Below are 17,972 nucleotides of genomic sequence, written 5' to 3' on the forward strand. Positions count from 1 at the left end.
AACGCGGGTCCGACGTCCATACTTAACATTGGCTGCGCCATCTTTTTGGTGGAATATCTTTACGCCTGAAAACGGCTTACGTAAACGGCGTATCTTTACTGCGACGGGCAAGCGTACGTTTGTGAATAGGCGTATCTCGCTGATTTACGCATTCTAGGCGTAAATCAGCGTAGACACACACCCCGGCGTAAATAGACAGCTAAGATACGACGGCGCCGGCGGTCGTATCTTAGCTACATTTAAAGCGGAGTTCCGGCCACAATTTCACTTTTTAAATATAAATACCCCTGTAATACACAAGCTTAATGTTTTCTAGTAAAGTTAGTCTGTAAACTAAGGTCCGTTTTGTTAGGTTGTTACAGCATTTAGACACTTTATAAAATAGAAATTGACTGGGGCCATCTTAAGTGTGGGCATCATGAAGCCAGACTGTATGACTTCCTGGATTTCAGCCTTGCAGATCTCACACATACTCAGTGCTGCACAAGCAGTGTAATAGGTTTCAGATCAGGTTTCAGCACCTGTACTGTCCAAGTCACATGATTCTTCGAGACTGGGGAGTGCACAGACTCCTGGAAAGTTACACCCACTACATTCCCAGGAGTCTGTGCGGTGTAGGTTAGGAATCTTAAGCACCTAGGTGCAGGAAGAGGGAAGATTAACTATTCTGCCTAGCAACAACACTTTAAAGGCATCTAAAAAAAAAAATGTTTTTCTTAAAGGACTAATGACATTTTTTTAAAACTACTGATGTAATGTTATATTTATGGGTGGAACTCCACTTTAAGTGTATCTCAATTTGAGAATACACTTAAATATACGACGGCGCAGATTCGGAGTTACGACGGCGTATCTACCGATACGCCGTCGTATCTCTGCGTGAATCTGGCTATTAACCTTTTTCTCACACTTGTTGCTTGCAAGTTAAAATAATTTTTTTTTTTTAGCAGAGACCCTAAAGAATAAAATGGGGGTTGTTGCAATATTGTGTCACATTTGTATTTGTGCAGCTGTCTTTCAAATGCAATATTTTTGGAAAAAATACACTTTAATGAATTTAAAAAACAAAGTTATCCCAATTCTTTTGTAGAATGTGAAAGATAATGTTACGCTGAGAATCGGGATCTTTATTCTAAGCAAAATATACATGTCTGGAAACATCCATGAGGACAGTAAGGTAAGTTTGTGTAGAATGAATGGAAACTTTTGATATTTTTGCAAAAGTAGTATGGTAATGCTATATTGGTAAATTGGGGAGCTGGAATTTAGAAGAAACAAAAAAGAGAAGGTGAACAAAAGGTGAACTTAGCCTTTCAAGATAAACATATGTACCACTTTATAAAAAAAATTGTCCAGATTCACGTAGAGCCGCGTATCTTTTCGCCGGCGTAGCGCATCCCATTTGCACTACGCCGACGTAACATAGTGAGGCTAGGCCAGTATTCACAAAGCACTTGCTCCGTAAGTTACGTCGGCATAGCGCAAATGGGCCGGCGTAACCCCACCTAATTCAAAGTAGGCATGTAGTGGGCGGGCTGCATTTAAATGAACCGTGACCCCATGTAAATGAAGGCCGTTCGTACGGCGCATGCGCGCGCATGCTCAGAATCACGTCGCAAATACTCAATGCTTTCGACGTGAACGTCACCTACGCCCAGCCCCATTCACCTACGGCTTACGCAAACGACGTAAAATACGACGGCACTTCCGACGTCCATACCTTGCATGGTCTGTGGCATCTTTTTGATGGTTTATCTTTACGCCGGAAAAACGACTTTAGCGTAAAAAAACGACTTTAGCCAGCGTAAATAGGCAGCCAAGATACGACGGCGTAGGAGACTTACGTCGGTCGTATCTTGGCCAAATTCAGGCGTATCTGGTTTCCAGAATACGCCTAAAGATACGACGGCGCACATTCAGACTTATGACGGCGTATCTACTGATACGCCGTCGTAAGTCTACGTGAATCTGGCAAATAGTGTTTTCCTTTAGCTGCAGAATTCATGGTTCCTTGAATAGCATGCACCCAGAATCCAGGGGATCACCAGATGCACAAAGTTCATTTAGAAGGTTGTTTGAGGGTACTTGCAGTTCAGTTTTTACTTCTATTTAGTGTTCATGGAGTACCTTAGAAAAATCTTACCATGGAAAGAGCTAGCAAACGTTTCTAAAAACAAAAGGCAAACATTAAATAAATGACACACTATTTTGAATTATTTTTACTTTATTTTTTTGCAAGCACGTTTAAAAATATATAACATTTCAAAGAGTGTTAAAAGGATTAAATCACAGTTTTGTTACCAATGCAGTGCAGAGAGGGATATCAGCCTTATGTTCATATTCCTTTAACAATACAGCAAATTAAGGTTTCCAGAAAAAATACAATGAAACACATCAGTAGAGTAATGGGTGGAGTATATCTTTAAGGATCACCAGGGGTAAGCGAGGTCATGCAATTTCAAAATATGGCCCTTCAATACTCATCGTGGAAAGGACATTTCGGGTGGTCAGGCCATCTACGAAGCAATTTAACAGCTTAGATAAAAAAATAAATCCTTTAGAAATTTCATTTTGTGCAGGGACAGTTCTAAACATGGGGAAAATGCGCCACTTTACAGGCATACTATAGACACCCCCCAGGTATGTAAATTTTATTGTTTCACTTTAAGCATTATTAAAATCCCTGCTCCCGAAAAAAATTATGTTTTTAAAACTTTTTTTGCATTGATACATGTCCCCAAAACACTTTTTATGACAATAACTTACATATTAACCTTTAAAATTAGCACTTTTGATTTTTCACATTCGTGTCCCATAGACTTTAACGGTGTTCGCATGTTTGAACACATTTTTTGCCTGTTCGCATGTTCTGCTGCGAACCGAACCGAGGGGTGTTCGGCTCATCCTTATTGCCCACATCCAAAGACCTGGGATTCATTTCTGCTCGAGAGATCTTTTGGTTTCATGGGCAACCTAAGGTTATCATCTCTGACAGGGGTACCCAGTTTGTCTCTAGGTTTTGGCGAACCTTTTGTGCACAGTTAGGGATTCAGCTTACCTTCTCTGCGTATCACCCGCTGTCCAATGGGGACGCAGAACAAGCCAACCAAGCCTTGGAGCAGTTTCCACGCTGCTATATTTCTGACCACCAGAACAACTGGTCAGACCTCCTACCTTGGGTGGAATTTGCTCACAACTGTGCCGTCAATAACACTTCCCAATTGTCTCCGCTTATGGCGAATTATGGTTTTTAATCATCCATGTTACCTGACTCATTTGTTCCTCAAAAAATTCCTGTGTTAGAGGAGCATCTCCACGATCTTCGTTGCACTTGGGTGCAGGTCCAAGAGTCCTTGCAACGTGCCAGTGAGAGGTACAGACTCCATGCAGACCACTGACACCTACCTGCGCCTTCCTACCAGGTTGGGGAGAGGGTCTGGCTGTCATCTCTCCTCCTGAACCGTACCAGGCCACATGCGCTCAACAAGGGAAGGATGTCCCCATGTTGATGGGAACAAGGGCCTCATCCCTACAACCCTTGCCCGGTGGTTGTGGGGGTCTGCGGGTGGGGGGCTTATCAGAATCTGGAAGCCCCCTTTAACAAAGGGTACCCTCAGATCCCGCCCCCCTATGTGAATTGGTAACGGGGTACATTGTACCATTTCACAAAAAAGCGTCACAAATGGTAAAAAAACACACATACACAGCTTGGGACAAGTCCTTTTTAAAAAAAAAAAAAAATTCCAGTGATGTAATCCATTCTCGAGCGGAGGATACAGAGAAAAAGAAACTCTGACACAATCCGCCTCCATGGAAGGCGCCCACCCAATTACACTAGCCCCAACGGGAAACCCCTGTTGCTTCAGAGGGGGGTGGGGTCCCCCGTACATGTCACTGGGTAACCCTGCAGCGTTTCCCCGTTGCATCAGAGGGGGCGGGGTCACCCAGGCATGTGACGGGTGGCTCCGCCCTCAGCTATTTAAGAGCTGTCACGGCGGGGGCTAGCATCATTCGGTGGGCCCCTCCCATGGAGGAGGATCGTGTCAGCGTTTTTTTTCTCTCCGTATCCTCCGCTCGAGAATGGATTACATTGCTGGAATTTTTGCTTGTCCCAAGCTGTCTACTGTGTTTTTTAAAAATGTTGACACTTTTTTGTGAAATGGTAGGGGTACAATGTACCCCGTTACCAATTCACACAGGGGGGCCGGGATCTGGGGGTCCCCTTTGTGAAAGGGGGCTTCCAGATTCCGATAAGTCCCCCGCCCACAGACCCCCACAACCACCGGGCAAGGTTTGTGGGGATGAGGCCCCTGTCCCCATCAACATGGGCATGTGGCCTGGTACGGTTCAGGAGGGGGGGCGCTCTCTTGTCCCCCCTCTTTTCCTGCGGCCTGCCAGGATGTGTGCTCGGATAAGGGTCTGGTATGGATTTTTGGGGGATCCCCACGCCATTTTTGTTTTATTTTGATGCTGGGTTCCCCTTAAAATCCATACCAGACCTGAAGGGCCTGGTAATGGACTGGGGGGGAGCCCATGCAGTTTTCCGGGACCCGACAATTCATTATAGCCGCGAGTGGTTTTACATGACTTTTTTCCTTTAGAAATTTCATTTTGTGCAGGGACTGTTCTAAACACGGGAAACATGCGCCACTTTACAGGCATACTATAGACACCCCCCAGGTACAACATTTAAAGGAATAGCTCACTTTTATTGTTTCACTTTAAGCATTATTAAAATCGCTGCTCCAGAAAAAACGTCCGTTTTTAAAAAGTTTTTTTTTTGCATTGATACATGTCCACTGGGGCAGGACCCAGGTCCCCAAACATTTTTTTATGACAATAAATTGCATATTAACCTTTAAAATTAGCACTTTTGATTTCTCCCATAGACTTTTAAAGGGTGTTCCGCGGCTTTCGAATTTCCCTCGAACACCCAAATTTGTTCACTATTCAGCGAATAACCAGCGACTCAAACATCGGGCTCATCCCTAGTGGGCAACTTCTTTCATGGAATACAATGTGCCATTTTTGAGAACCGGTCGACCACCATAAGAATAACTGTGTTGCCCTGGGAGTTGGGCAATTCCACAATAAAATCCATAGACAGGTGGGTCCAAGGCTCCTCTCCATTGGGTATTGGTTGTAGGAGGCCCACTGGAAGGTGTCGTGGTGTCTTACTCTGCAACCCTAACCCTAGCCATAGCCCCAACCACTAACCCCCAACCCTAACTCCTAGCCATAACCCTAACCCCTAACCATCTAACCCTAACCCCAACCCTAACCCTAGCCCCAACTCGATTTTTCAAATTTTCGAGTTTGGAATTTTCGAATTTTGCAATTTGGAATTTTTGAAGCTCGAATAGTTTGAAATGTCCTATTTTCAATTTCCAAATTTCCAAATTTTTCAATTTCCCAATTTCCGAAATTCCGAATTTTTCAATTTCCGAAATGTGAAATTTCGGAAATTCGGAAATTAGAAATTTCGGAAATCCGAACATTTTGAAAAATTCAGAAATTTAAAAATTCAGAAATGTTTACATTTTTTGTAATAGTAATAAATGTGATAAAAAAAATTAATGTAAAAAAAAGTGTAAAAAAAATTAATAAAAGTATCTAAAACGCCCCTGTCCACGATAGCTCATGCTCAGAAGCGAACACACGCAAGTCCCACCCACACATGTAACCGCTGTTAAAACCACACATGTGAGGTATCGCCGCGTGCGTTAGAGCGCAATTCTAGCACTGGACCTCCTCTGTAACTTTAAACTGGTAACCTGTAACACAAATTTTAAAGTGTCGCCTATGGAGATTTTTAAGTACCGAAGTTTGGCACCATTCCATGAGTGTGCGCACAATTTTAAAGCGTGACATGTTGGGTATCTATTTACTCAGCGTAACATCATCTTTCACATTATACAAAAAAATTGAGCTAACTTTACTGTTTTGTTATTTTTTAATTCATGAAACCGGTTTTCCCCCCAAAAAATGCATTTGAAAAATTATTGCGCAAATACTGTGCAAGATAAAAAGTTGCGATGACCGCCATTTTTTCCATAGGGTGTCTGATAAAGAAACATATATAATGTTTGGGGGTTCTGAATAATTTTCTAGCAAAAAAAAATTAGGGCTGTGCAAATTACCTTTTAATTAATCGATTAATCTTTAATTTTTTTGATCGATCAAAATCTTTTTGATCGATTAAAATTCTTTTGAATGGTACTCACCTCTCAGCCAGGTTCTGGGCCTTCAGGGAGTTCCGTCGGAGATCCAGTAACGTCATGGACACCGGCGGGGCTTGCCGTGTCCATCTGAAGGGCTCCTTTGCTGTGCCTTCATATCTGCATGCCGGCGGGACCTTACTATCTGCCACACGCAAGGGCTGTTACACTTCCCTCTATCACTTCCCTCTATCAACCTGGGATTCTACAACCATCCACCCATCCACTGGGAATTGTGATAGTTCCCTTCATGGGACATCTACATGCCGACGGACTGATGTTAACCTCTCCTCATCTGGATTCAGCAGTGGTATCGTTATACACATTTTTATGCCAGTATCATACTTAGCTACATATTTGTATGACTGCTTTTGCTACCGTTTGGTATTGCTCACACCATTTTTACATTTTATGTAGCTACATCGATTTTATCTCCAGTGCAATATTTATTTTGTTACCTACTTGAAGACTATAAAATTTTTAATGCTATTCCCATTGAGTGTGTGTTTTTTGTATCCTGCTATCTATTTTTCCAGTTGTTGGTAGCTGCACTGGGAATCAGCCTGCAAAAAGATCAGCTAAAAGTAGTTGGATCTGTATGTGCGTTATAATTAATCGAAATTAGTCGATTAATCAATTAAAATAAAAAACGATTAATCGAACAGAAAATTTTTGATCAGTAACAGCACTAAAAAAAATATGATTTTTATTTTTTACATGTAGGAGAGAAGTGCCAGAATAGGCCCGGTATTTAAGTGGTTAAAGCCCACTCACCACAATGTGGATTTAGTTAAGATTTAAACATTATTATTTATTTTATATAATTAAATCACTGTATGTGGAGACTTGTAGACATGGGCGTCCGCTGAAATTTTTTCGGGGGGGGGGGGGGCGCTTCGGCAGCGGCGATACACAGTCGCATTTAACCCTTTCTTCGAACGCTAGCGGGGGGTTAAAAACGCGCCCCCCACATTAAAATGTAAAAACACCGGACTGTGCCCCCTGCATCTTTCAATATCTCTTTGTCATTACTGTGTACCCCTCTCCACAACTGCACCTCTGGACTCCTTTACATTACACAGCTCTGGACCCCTTTACATTACACAACCCCCTGCACCTCTGGACTCCTTTACATTACACAACCCCCTGCACCTCTGGACTCCTTTACATTACACAACCCCCTGCACCTCTGGACCCCTTTACATTACACAGCACCCTGCACCTCTGGACTCCTTTACATTACACAGCACCCTGCACCTCTGGACTCCTTTACATTACACAGCTCTGGACCCCTTTACATTACACAACCCCCTGCACCTCTGGACCCCTTTACATTACACAGCACTCTGCACCTCTGGAACCCTTTACATTACACAGCACCCTGCACCTCTGGACTCCTTTACATTACACAGCACCCTACACCTCTGGACTCCTTTACATTACACAGCACCCTACACCTCTGGACTCCTTTACATTACACAACCCCCTGCACCTCTGGACTCCTTTACATTACACAGCACCCTGCACCTCTGGACTCCTTTACATTACACAGCACCCTACACCTCTGGACGCCTTCACATTACACAGCATCCTGAAGCCTTTGGGTTCACATTGGTGTCCTGGAGTTTGTCGCAGTGTATATGCAGTTTTCTGCATTTAATCCCTACTTGTATTAGCTTGTGTAATTTTACTGTGTTTTCTGAAAGCAAAGATTCAGTATAGAGAACATTTGGTGCGCTTTCAGAAAATGTTGCAAAAATGTGTAATCTAATAGAAGTCTGTGGGACTGTAGTGAAAATGGAGATAAATGCAGGAAATATGTGTATACACCGGCACTGCAACTGAACCACAGTACATCAGTGTAAACCCACTTGAGTCCTAGTTCCCATATATGCGATGCAGGAATCGTCGCGATTCCAGTGCGATTCCTGCATTGCATGTTGCTTGTCGGCCATTCACGCAGCCCTTTGCAAACTGTTATGGGTGTCAATGTAAAATTAATGACACCCCCATATCAGTTTGCAGATTGCAGTGAGAACTGTGAAATTGTGCAGGAATTGGATTGCATAGGTGTAGAGAAATTACACAAGCTAATACAAGTAGGGATTAAATGCAGAAAAACTGCATATACACTGCGACAAACTCCAGGACACCAGTGTGAACCCAAAGGCTTCAGGATGCTGTGTAATGTGAAGGCGTCCAGAGGTGTAGGGTGCTGTGTAAAAACCCATCCACTCCAAAAAAAAGGGTCCTGCACAGTTTTGGTGCAAATGCCATTTCAGCCATACAGTTTGCATTGCACAGACATCCCATGTGATTTAGACAGCAATGCGGTGCAAATCACATACAATGTCTATGATCACACAAGTGAAAACCCTGGCTAAAGGAACATGATGGGGCCAACTATCAGCATAGGGTTAATGAAAGACTGCTGGAGGACAACAGAGGAAAGAGGGGGAGTGAAAGATTTGGGAGAGAGAGGGCAGAGTACACAGTGACAATGCTGATAACTCACTTGATGTTCCCAGGATGCTCACAGTAGTAGTTTAAGGGAGGGAGGGGGCAGAGCCGATGCTGCCTCTTCCATTTCTGTGGAAGGGGGGTGGTTGTACTTACTGGGATGTTACAATCTAACAGAGTGAGACACACAGCAATGGGTCAGTCCACCTGAGCTCTCCCTGCGCTGTCAGCATGTCTCATTGCTGCTGCACTGCCAAGCCTGTCCTGCTCTCACTGTTTCAAGTGTCTTCTCTTACGATCTTAGGGGGGGTCAAATGCCCCCCCTTGCCCTATGGAGCGGACGCCCATGCTTGTAGAGTAACCACTATTGGCAGAAAGGATTAAAAACTGCAATTACTCTATTTCTCTCTACAAAGTAAAATTTCCACCTAAACCTAACAAGCCCTAACATTTGTTGACTGCACCCTTCTAACACCTATGCTGACTTAGTGTAAAAAAGACACACACACAATATATATATATATATATATATATATATATATATATATATATATATATATATATACCCATTTTCATTCTGCTCCAGTTCAGTCACATGATCTGACTACCCTCTGTCAGCCAGCACGACAATGGATGGGATATGGGAGCCCATGGGTGGTTCTGCTATGGGTGGTTATGGGTGAATTCTGCTCCAGGAATTCCACCCACTATACAGCATGCTCCTCTCCCCCTGCAGCCAATTCTAGCTGACACAGGGGGATCAGCTGACCAGGTTCTGAAGTGGGCTGAAAATTTGTAAATATACATCTCAATTTTTTAGACTAGTTAGGTGGAATTTGGAATGAAAATTCTTAGGAAAAAAAAAGTTCTAAAAAAGTTTGTTTTTCTAATTATTTTGATTTTTTGCTTTCAAAAAATGAATGGTTTACTTCCACTCTGGACCAGAAGTGACGTCATGACGTTGCTCTGGTCCTCGAATGCCATAGAGGCAATCAAAGACGATCTAGTGTTTTATTGTCTCTGACCAGCCAGCTGTCTCGGGTGCGCCACTAAAAACTGTAAGCCAGAGAAACACCAAAGGGGGGGAGGGGGCAGATGGAGGCGTTGTATCCTGAAAGCATTCAACCGGCCATAACCGCAATAAACCAATTGCAAACTGCAACATATATATACATATTCCAGGTCGACAAGTGGTAAAAGCTAACCTCAGATGAACACAGATTTACTATTAGCATACTAAAAGTGATCAGACCTTTTTACTGAGGTAATCTTCAAGGCCATCTATACTGGGACATATACAGGACTAACTAATTATATACTCACTTGTTTCCATTGCAATAGCGCATGTTTCTGTCAAGCTCATTCAGCGTTTTCATGTCTTCATCACTTAACTCAAAGTCAAATACCTGTAAAGCAAAATGAAAAGTAACATGGCATGCTGGAAGCAAAATAATTATACAATAATAAGCTGTTCCTATAAAGTATGCCTATGGAGGTATACCAATGGTGCTTTAGGTATTTTAAATAATCCTCATTAATTTCTCTGAAAGCAAAAGGCCTCAACTTCTGCCCAACCTAAGGCCAAACTATACCTCCTCCTGGAAAGGGATGAGGTTCAGGTTTGCAGTTACCATTGGATAGTGGTGAATCCTATATTTTTGAGGTCTGCAGGTCCAGCAAAGTGAAATGGAAATTTAAAACAGTAACCAAGAAAAAGAATGCGTTAATTCAAACTAGTAACCATAATGCACTTTAAACCAAAGTCAATTGGATTAGAAGGGCTAAAAATGCAACTTTTGGCTAAGCCAGCAACCTCACCATGAATGTGTAAGGTCACAGCAGACATATTGACAAGATTTATTATCTGTGCAGCACTACTCTCAGGCCCCGTACACACGACCGAGTTTCTCGGCAGAATTCAGCCAGAAACTCGGTTCAGAGCTGAATTCTGCTGAGAAACCCGGCCGTGTGTACACTTTCGGCCGAGGAAGCCGACGAGGACCTCGGCGAGGAACTAGAGAACATTTATTATCTATTTCCTCGTTGTTCAATTGCAAAAGTCGGTCCGCCGAGTTCCTCGGCGGCTTCCACACTGAATTTGACGAGGAACTCGATGTGTTTGGCACGTCGAGTTCCGCGGTCGTGTGTACGGGGCCTCAGAGAAGCGGCTTGGTTTAAATGGGTCCTCTGTTCTGCCATGACTCCTTAAACTGCTTAGTCCCCACTGACACACCTGCTTAAAGCAGAGCTTCACCCAAAAGGGGAAGTTTCTGCTTTAAGGCCTCCTCCCCGAGCTCCTTTTTAAGAAATGGCACTTTTTTAAGGGGGGGGGGGTAGTACCTGGTTTTGACAGGAACCCGCCCCCACTTCCACCCACCACTAGGCGAGCCAAGCAGAAGTTCTCCTATCCCCCTCCCCACAGTCTTCTGGGACATGTCACAGGTCCTAGAAGACTGAGGGACCATTCACAATGCACAGTCCAGCTCACGCATTCGCAGTGAGCAGCCAGCTGTGGAAAAAACGGCTTGGGTAGGTTTTTTTCATATGATCACTGAAAATTGGGGGGTGGGGAATGGTTTCTACCATTTTCCATCCTTTGTTATATCTCAGTGCAGCAGATGTACAGTACTGCAGCCTCCTTACAGCCTGTACCTGTCCACATGCACTACAGTGACAAAAGATTGCGTGTGTTTTTTTTCACAGGGCTTAGTTCCTTATTAAGTATATAAACTAAAAAGCGCCTTTGGATATGAATGAGTACACAAAGTACCTGATATCAGCTGCAAAATAAACTTGCTGCTATGTACCAACAGAGCAATATAGATTGAAAGAAAGAAAAATCCGCTAGAAATCAACTACTAGGATATATAACAAAATGGTAGACAAATATATGTATATGCAACATAAATGATAACATATGATGATCCCATATGGTGCTCGTGCTCTTTATTGAGCACGAGCACCATATGGGATCATCATATGTTATCATTTATGTTGCATATACGTATATTTGTCTACCAGTTTGTTATATATCCTAGTAGTTGATTTCTTTCTTTCAACTTAGTTCCTTATTGTTGATGTGAAAAAAATATATTTACTTTAGCATAGCTTCCCACACTTATGGGACTGGAAGATGATATAATCATGCCCTATCCCTACCTTCTATGAAAACTGGGTGCTAGCAAATATGCGAGAATGCACATCAGCCCAATGCAGGGGCATATTGTTACAGGGTTTTGGTCGCCAAACAGTCCCTATTTTTAAGTTAAAATTAAGGAGATAGGGGTGCACTGCTGTATTTAAGCCAAACTAAATATAACAAAAAATACACATTTGAAATATGTCATTGCAGAATAAGGGTCCATGAAAACTGTACTGTTTTGCAACACCTCCACTGTTCCTTTGCATCTCCCAAGCATGTCAATTTAAGAATAGTCCCTCCCCCATGTTGCCCATTTATAAAAATGGTTTTGCTTTGTTAAAATGTCCCTCATGACAGTACCAAGCTCCCCATGTCTATTATCCTTGAAAAATCGCTAGAGTTTAGTATGAAGATTCGTCCCACATATAAACTTTAATGGGGTTCGCAGTGAAGTTTCGTTTTTACAGAATTTAGCTTGTGGGTGGAGGCTTGCCTTTGAGTCAGGCAGGAGTTCACTGTCTGCTCCAGGGACATCAGAGTACAGACATACAGTAAATTATTATTGAAGTTACTTGTAGGCACCACTTAAGGCAGTACTTTTAGTTGAACACATTGAGGTACACCATAGGTTCACTTTAAACATCAGCAGTATTAGGCGTTAGCTCTTCAGGCCTGTGTAGACCAAACAGCTCTAGTGACCTCCATGTTATATAAAACTTAGTACATGTAAGAGAATTTTTTTTTACAATACAAATAGGCTTTTGGAGCAAAATAGAGCTGCTGCAGGGTTGAACAAAATTGTATCCAATCAGAATATGAAAGTTAAGACTCTTGACCAAACTTTTTTCCTTAAAAGATCTAAAAAGCATACTACTTACAGCTGGTTACTGAGGTTTTGATGCCTTGTGACTAAAGGTTGTCACTCTCATCCTCTATTGTCTACCTAGTGAGTCATCAACCTGGAACAAGCACACTCCCAGTGAAGTCTGAAATCCCGTCCTGCATGCTTGCCTAGGTCAAAATATTCATTAGGCAGTGAAGTCAGAATTGGGATGAGGGTCCCTTATTGTACAGCTTAAAACAATAAATCAAATTCAGAAATCACAGCCTCCATTATTTCTTTCCTCAGAGACATTTAGGGAACACACACAGTACCTGAAAGTTCTCTTTAATCCTCTCTGGGTTAAAGCTCTTAGCAAGGACTACAGTTTCCCTCTGAAGGAGGTGCCTCATGGCCACTTGAGCTGGAGTTCGGCTATATTTCTTAGCCACAGCAATCAAGGTGGGGTCTTTCAGAATATATGGGCTATCTTGATCGACCCTGGAACAGAAACTCAGGTTAGTTTTGAACAACATTCATAATCTGAATGAGCGAAATTAAGTAGGACATTAAAATGTGCAAAGATTCTCCAAATGGGGGGGAACCTCCTGCTGTAATTAATGTGGGCTCACTGCTCCTCTTATAGTCCCCCCCCCACCACACCTCTATCATCGTAGTGATCACGTATCATATTGTGGTGCAGGCCCACACGAGACAAAAAGGTGAAAAGTGCTCCTATCCAGTCTGTTAGCCCTCAAATGCTTAGAGCAGCTGCAGATAACATACAGTCATACGTGAATGGCACAGATACATATACTTTAAATAAATAAAATCATTTAAATTCAAAACATAGTAGTTCTGCATACCCAAATACCTAGCAAAAGGACATCCAAATATACCTAAGGAATACAGAATAGGTATTCTGTATACTGCTATGCCATATCTGGATAAAGACAGTCCATAAAAAAATCCATAAAGAGGGTGGTAGATCAAATGAAGGGTATGTAACCAATGGCTCATTTAAACCAGGGACTTGAGTTGCTTTTAAAGATTGTATCCAACAGCTTCATTCCCAATGATTTAATTTGTTAAATTTCTTGCCTCTTGGGTCCTCATCCATACAATCCAAAGCCGCAAAACGAATCCACAGTGTGTTGTAATTGTGGCATATTCCTACTGGAATTGAATTATTTCTAATTTTCGATCAAATAGATCTTATATACAATGACTCGGTTTCCTACATAAAAAGCACTGCAACAGCAGTGCATCAAATAAACAAAAACTTGTAGGTTTACAATTAACATAATGTAATTTATATTCAAATCCATTTCTCAAAATAGTCATTTCACTTTGTTTATCCAGGGACACTGCCTACACATTCACATTCATATTCATTCAAATGTGCTATTATTATTGGTGAAAGAATTGCCCCTATTCTAACCCTGGTAATTATTCTGTACTATCTGTCTTCAATCAAAGTTCATTGCATAAATACTATATTTGGACTAACTCTGTACACAAATTAAATTTCTTGATTTTTTGGAGACATATAGAGCTTTCTTTTGGTGGTGTTTAATTACCACTGGGTTTTTCATTTTTTTGCTAAACAAACGTAAAAAAAAAAGTTCTTAGTTTCCGTTTTAAAATTTTGCACATAAATAATTTTTGTTCTTCACTGATATGCGATAATGAGGCTGCGCTGATGGCCACTGATGAGGCTGCACTGATGAGGCGGGACTGATGGATAAGCTGTACTGATGGTCACTGATGGGGCTGCACTGATTATCTCTCCTCATTGGCTAAATTACTTTTATTGATAGCAGCGGGTACACTTCTTGAATGCAAAAGAGGTTTTATTTCTTTTAACAGTCCTTTTTGTATTTTTGGGGGGAGAGAGGGTTGGGGCCAGGACACCCTTAGGTAGTTGCAAGATTAATTGGCAGACTCAGAAACTTCGATAGAAAGACAGCCATGCAGGGAAAGGCATCCAGCAAGACGCCACATCTGCATGTGCAGAAATGCTGTCTCCTATGGCAACAGTCTTTAACAGTTCCTAACACCGAGCGAAAAAACGAAAACACACAGACAGGTGTAGCGCCCCCTTGCTTTCAGCATGGGCACTATGCTAAAGTTAGTGGTAATGGGAGAGTTATTTTGCTCCCATTCACAATTTGTTTAAATTGTGACTTCTGTAATTTCAGAAAATGTCCACTGGGTCAGTCTGTATTCCAGGGATGTGATACCATCCCTGGCCAGCAGTTGGCGCCAGAGGGGTTCTGGCAGAGCAAGTCCTCCCCAGCAGCCAATTAGAGGAGCTTTTCCCTCACGGGGCATGCTGGGGAGGGGTATATCTGTGACAGGGTTCATGTGTTCTAAAATCTTCGCAGGGTCCCTGTTCCAGGTGCGGCATCCACCTTCAGGGTGCGCGCATCCATGGACCCCACCGGCGCGGCCCACCTGGCCAAAGTTGCAGACTACTTAGAATCTCAACCGGAGGCACAAGGGGATCCCAGTGACTTACTGGGTTTCCGGTTCTATTGAAAGGATCCCAGGCTGGGTGCTGTTCGATTGGGGAGTCAGTTTGAGGAGGACCCCGGAGGCAGGTTGTCCAACAGAGCCTAAACGAACCAATTGGGGATCTGGTGACCAGAGTACTGACAGGTATGCTTGCTGTCATCTGGTAACAAATGCAGAAAATCTACTGGGAGGATTCGCTCCATTTGTCCATCTAGCTCAGTTATTGTAATTGGCCCGTGGCGGGGGCCCTAGAGCCAGGTCTGTGAGAGAGGCCTGTTCCTCCCAGAAATCCTAAGTGACATCTCGGCTGCCAGGCTCTTGAGAGGGGTCTGTCCGGGGGCACTTTACCCACTCCAACTGGAGTGGCGACGAGTTACAACTTGGTACTATACAGAGCAGTATTGACTGTTCCATTCAATATCCAAGCCTGATACTGCAAGGTTCTCTCTCTCTCTCTCTCTCTTGTCGTCAACCTTGTCCTTCCCAATTAATGTTGATGTTGGCCATGCTAGCCTGGAAAATAAAGCATTGGAAAAACCCTTTATTCACTGTCTGGACATTCGCTCACTGTTTTGACTCACTGCTATCACCCCTAGACATACTGCAGGGTAACTTAATACGCCGATCCCAAAACAAATCAGCGGCTCCTGCGGGGGTAGCGATACACAGGAAATACAGGAACACAGCCCCTTTGTAGGAACCTATCTACACATCTCTGATTTCTGGGATTCAGCCTGGGACAAGGACATATTGAAAATGCAGGACAGTTGGCAACTAAGCAACAGCAAACAGTTACCCATTTCCTGCTCTGAGTTGTATCTCTTTTCTAAGTTCTAAATTTGAAAAGTGTGACTGCTGGTGCATTAGAACTTAGAGTGGTTGTTAACCCTTAAAAAAAAAAAAAAAAAACCTGCTAGACAAAGACATAATGAGCTAGTATGCATAGCATACTGCAGAGCATACTAGCTCAATATGTATTACTTACCTTAGATCGAAGCTTCCGCAGCTGTCCTCGACCCCCCCTCCGCACACAAACATCTCTCCCGGAGCTTACTTCTGGGTATCGCGGGTCCGGCGCTGTGATTGGCCGGAGCCACGATGATGTCACTGCTGCGCATGCATGCGCGGGAGCCGCCGGTAATGGCACATCTAACTGAAGCAACGGCACGGCCTGCCATTGCTTCAGTGCGCATGTGCCAATCCCTTTGGCACATGCAGATACAGGGGGATATCTCCTAAACCGTACAGGTAAGCCTTAATATAGGCTTACCTGTAGCATAAAGTTGTTAAAATGGGTTTACAACCACTTTAAAGTTTCTGAACTGCTGGTAGCACAGTAGCTGGTAAAAGCCTGCTCTGGGTTCTGTTGTGAACAGCTGAGCTAACACTTTCATAAATATTACATACTGGATTTGTGTCTATATGGTAGACCAAGGAATCAAACGCTACACAAACACCCTAGCTATAAAAGAACACAAGAAATATAATAGTTTGGTACAGTATAGTATAATTCTACCAACAATATTTACCAGCCCTTATCCCGACTGGATCCCAAGACAGCGAACGCCACCAATACAATGTCATGTGACTTGCAGAATCCTAACAGTTTTGTCTGGTTGAAGTAGATGTGGCACTCCACCTGCAGAGGACATTAAAAAGGGGAAGTATAACATTACTTTTTACAACAGGTAAATTTCATCAGTTGATCTTCTATAATTTAATCATTTAGGGCCAGATTCTTGTAGATCGCTGCATCTTTGCGGCGGCGTAACGTATCTCATTTACGTTACGCCGCCGCAAGTTTTACGGGCAAGTGCGCATTGCGCCGTCCCTAAAATTTCCCGACGTGCATTGCGCTAAATGACGTCGCAAGGACGTCATTGGTTTCGACGTAAATGGCGTCCAACGCCATTCACGGACGACTTACGCAAACAACGTAAATTTACAAATTTCGATGCGGGAACGACGGCCATACTTAACATTGACTGCACCTCATATACCCAGGGACAACTTTACGTGTCGCAAATCTTACGTAAACGTGGTAACTTCACTGCGTCGGTCGGGCGTACGTTCGGGAATTTGCGTATTTTGCTAATTTGCATACTCGATCGGAAAAACGACGTCGGCGACACCTAGCGCCGAAAAAAAATTGAATTTAAGATCCGACAGCGTAAGAGCCTTACGCCTGTCGGATCTAATGCTTATCTATGCGTAACTGATTCTATGAATCAGGCGCATAGATACGACGGGCAGAGGGTGTCTAGGGTCACCCTGTGCCCCTTTTGGGCATAGGGTGACTGGGAAATATTAATTATAAATTACATGAGATGGGACATTACTGTTAATTCATGTATTGCAGGAGATCTGGACATATTACAGGTGATTTCATTCTGACCCCCAACCGGTCAATAAGAGTGTCTCCTTCAATGTGAGGACACATGCTTTTGAGGTGTTAATTGGTTCTGCTCCAAGACCTTTCATTATGTATGCTAATAACAATGTTTGTGTGAAGATGCTATGGATGATAGATATGTGTTATGAGTTAGCATTCTAAGGGTCAGATGTCTCCTTTCAGGGGTAGGGAATTAGCATGTCAATTATGTTTAGTAAAGGAATGTGACTTCTCAGCTGTAGTAAGTATGTCATGTTAAATCAGTGCCAAAACGTCTGACATAGAAATGTGTATTATGCAGGTGAATCACTTAGTATCGGAGCCCGGACGTCTGGGGAATAATTAGCTCAACTGGATGTCATTGTCTAAAATAATGTGATTGAAACCCCATTGTGTGATGTGTGGGTGGAGAGTTCTTTGTTC

At 42.9% G+C, this 17,972-nt stretch overlaps 1 protein-coding gene across 4 annotated transcripts in view; it reads right to left on the minus strand.

Moving 5' to 3' along the window:
• Positions 1–2,204: 2,204 nt before the first annotated feature.
• The window catches only part of LOC120932845 (aldo-keto reductase family 1 member C3-like), a 76,643-nt gene continuing 60,875 nt past the window's right edge, over positions 2,205–17,972 (minus strand). For 2 of the 4 annotated variants that reach the window (XM_040345631.1, XM_040345629.1), the window contains 4 exons: positions 16,687–16,796; positions 12,976–13,141; positions 10,002–10,084; positions 2,206–2,516 (listed from right to left, as the gene is read on the minus strand). In XM_040345631.1, coding sequence (XP_040201565.1) covers positions 2,474–2,516; positions 10,002–10,084; positions 12,976–13,141; positions 16,687–16,796 — 402 coding nt within the window. In that variant the 3' untranslated portion in view covers positions 2,206–2,473. Of the gene's footprint in view, positions 2,536–9,996; positions 10,085–12,698; positions 12,832–12,975; positions 13,142–16,686; positions 16,797–17,972 lie in introns of those variants that run through there. The other 2 variants (XM_040345630.1, XR_005748036.1) reach the window with 2 other exon arrangements.

This window comes from Rana temporaria, chromosome 3, assembly GCF_905171775.1.
Source record: "Rana temporaria chromosome 3, aRanTem1.1, whole genome shotgun sequence".
Taxonomy (NCBI): Eukaryota; Metazoa; Chordata; class Amphibia; order Anura; family Ranidae; genus Rana; species Rana temporaria.